Source organism: Chiloscyllium plagiosum, chromosome 29, assembly GCF_004010195.1.
Source record: "Chiloscyllium plagiosum isolate BGI_BamShark_2017 chromosome 29, ASM401019v2, whole genome shotgun sequence".
NCBI classification, from domain to species: domain Eukaryota; kingdom Metazoa; phylum Chordata; class Chondrichthyes; order Orectolobiformes; family Hemiscylliidae; genus Chiloscyllium; species Chiloscyllium plagiosum.
In genome coordinates, this window is record NC_057738.1 from 35,233,035 (window position 1) to 35,234,309 (window position 1,275).

Below are 1,275 nucleotides of genomic sequence, written 5' to 3' on the forward strand. Positions count from 1 at the left end.
TGAGAACCTTTTTCCATGTATGGAGTCAGCTATTACAAGGGGTCATAGCTTTAAATTAAGGGGTGGTAGGTATAGGACAGGTGTTAGTGGTAGATTCTTTACTCGGATAGTCGTGAGTTCATGGAATGCCCTGCAGTAGCAGTGGTGGACTCTCCCTCTTTATGGGCATTTAAGCGGGCATTGGATAGGCATATGGAGGATAGTGGGCTAGTGTAGGTTAGGTGGGCTTGGATCGGCGCAACATCGAGGGCCAAAGGGCCTGTACTGCGCTGTATTTTTCTATTGTCTCTGTCCTTGGTAGTTGTTGATGTTCTGACTTTGTTTTTGTTTCTGCGCCTGGTAGGTTGTTTTTGTTTAATTTGTCTCTTTTCCCGGTAGCTGCTGTTTTTCTGACCTGTGGGTTTTTTTTTGTTTATTTTAATTGTCCTTGTTCCTGGGTTTTCTGAGCTGTGTTTTCTATTATCCGGTAGTTTTTTTTCCCTCCCACTCTCTAACCTCTCTCCCTCTCTCTGTGTCGCCCTTCAGGTAACGTTCCCGAGTCGGAGACGACGGTGACCGAGGCCTCGCCAGCTCCAGCGGCGGCAGCGGCCTGTCCTTCACCCGGGCCCACGGAGCGGCCTGGAGCTGAGGCACCTACGGGCGAGAGCGAGCCCAAAGCGGAGTCAGCGGCGGCGGCGGTCCGCGCCAAGGAGGAGGAGCAGGAGGCCGAGGAGGACGCTCAGAGCAACAAGAGCCTGGACCTGGATTTCGCCAGCAAGCTGATCGACTTCAAGCTGGGCAGCCCCGACCCGGGCGCGGCGCCGGCCGAGGGCCGCAACTCGTGCGGCGTCTGCGGGAAAACCTTCAAATACGCCGCCACCCTGGCCCGCCACCGGAAGGCCCACGCCTGCGAGCGCCGCCGGGACCGGGATGCCAGGAGAGGCCCGAGGCCTGCGGCCGAGCAGCCCGGGGCCCTCCGCTCGCGGCCCGCCAAGAGCGCCGGCGCCTCCCGCTCAGACGGGCCCCCTCCGCGGCGGGAGGACGATGTGGAAGAGGCGGCAGGGGCACGAGGGGGCGCCCCCGGAGCCCGCGCGCCCCAACCGCCAACCGCCGCGGGGCAGCTCGAGCTCAGGAAGGCCCCGCCCAGCGGCTCGAGCAAGGCGGACAAACGGAAAAAGATCTGCGCGGTCTGCAGCAAACGGTTCTGGTCCCTGCAGGATCTCACCCGGCACATGCGGTCACACACCGGTAAGGGGCTGGGGGACGGGGAGGAGATTGGGGGGGGAATAGGGCGGA

The 1,275-nt window shown here is 61.2% G+C and overlaps 1 protein-coding gene and 1 long non-coding RNA gene across 11 annotated transcripts in view; one reads left to right on the plus strand and one right to left on the minus strand.

Moving 5' to 3' along the window:
* LOC122564513 overlaps positions 1–584 on the minus strand; it is a 23,892-nt gene extending 23,308 nt beyond the window's left edge. Inside the window, exon 1 of the long non-coding RNA XR_006315933.1 lies at positions 496–584. This is a non-coding gene — a long non-coding RNA (uncharacterized LOC122564513). The remainder of the gene's footprint in view (positions 1–495) is intronic.
* Positions 1–1,275, plus strand: part of rreb1a (ras responsive element binding protein 1a) — a 220,994-nt gene that overhangs the window by 210,630 nt on the left and 9,089 nt on the right. For all 10 annotated transcript variants that reach the window (XR_006315932.1, XM_043719508.1, XM_043719503.1 and 7 more), the window contains one exon: positions 526–1,227. Coding sequence is in view for 9 of the 10 variants with exons in the window: in XM_043719508.1 (XP_043575443.1) it covers positions 526–1,227 (702 nt within the window). In the remaining variant the exon portion in view is untranslated. The remainder of the gene's footprint in view (positions 1–525; positions 1,228–1,275) is intronic.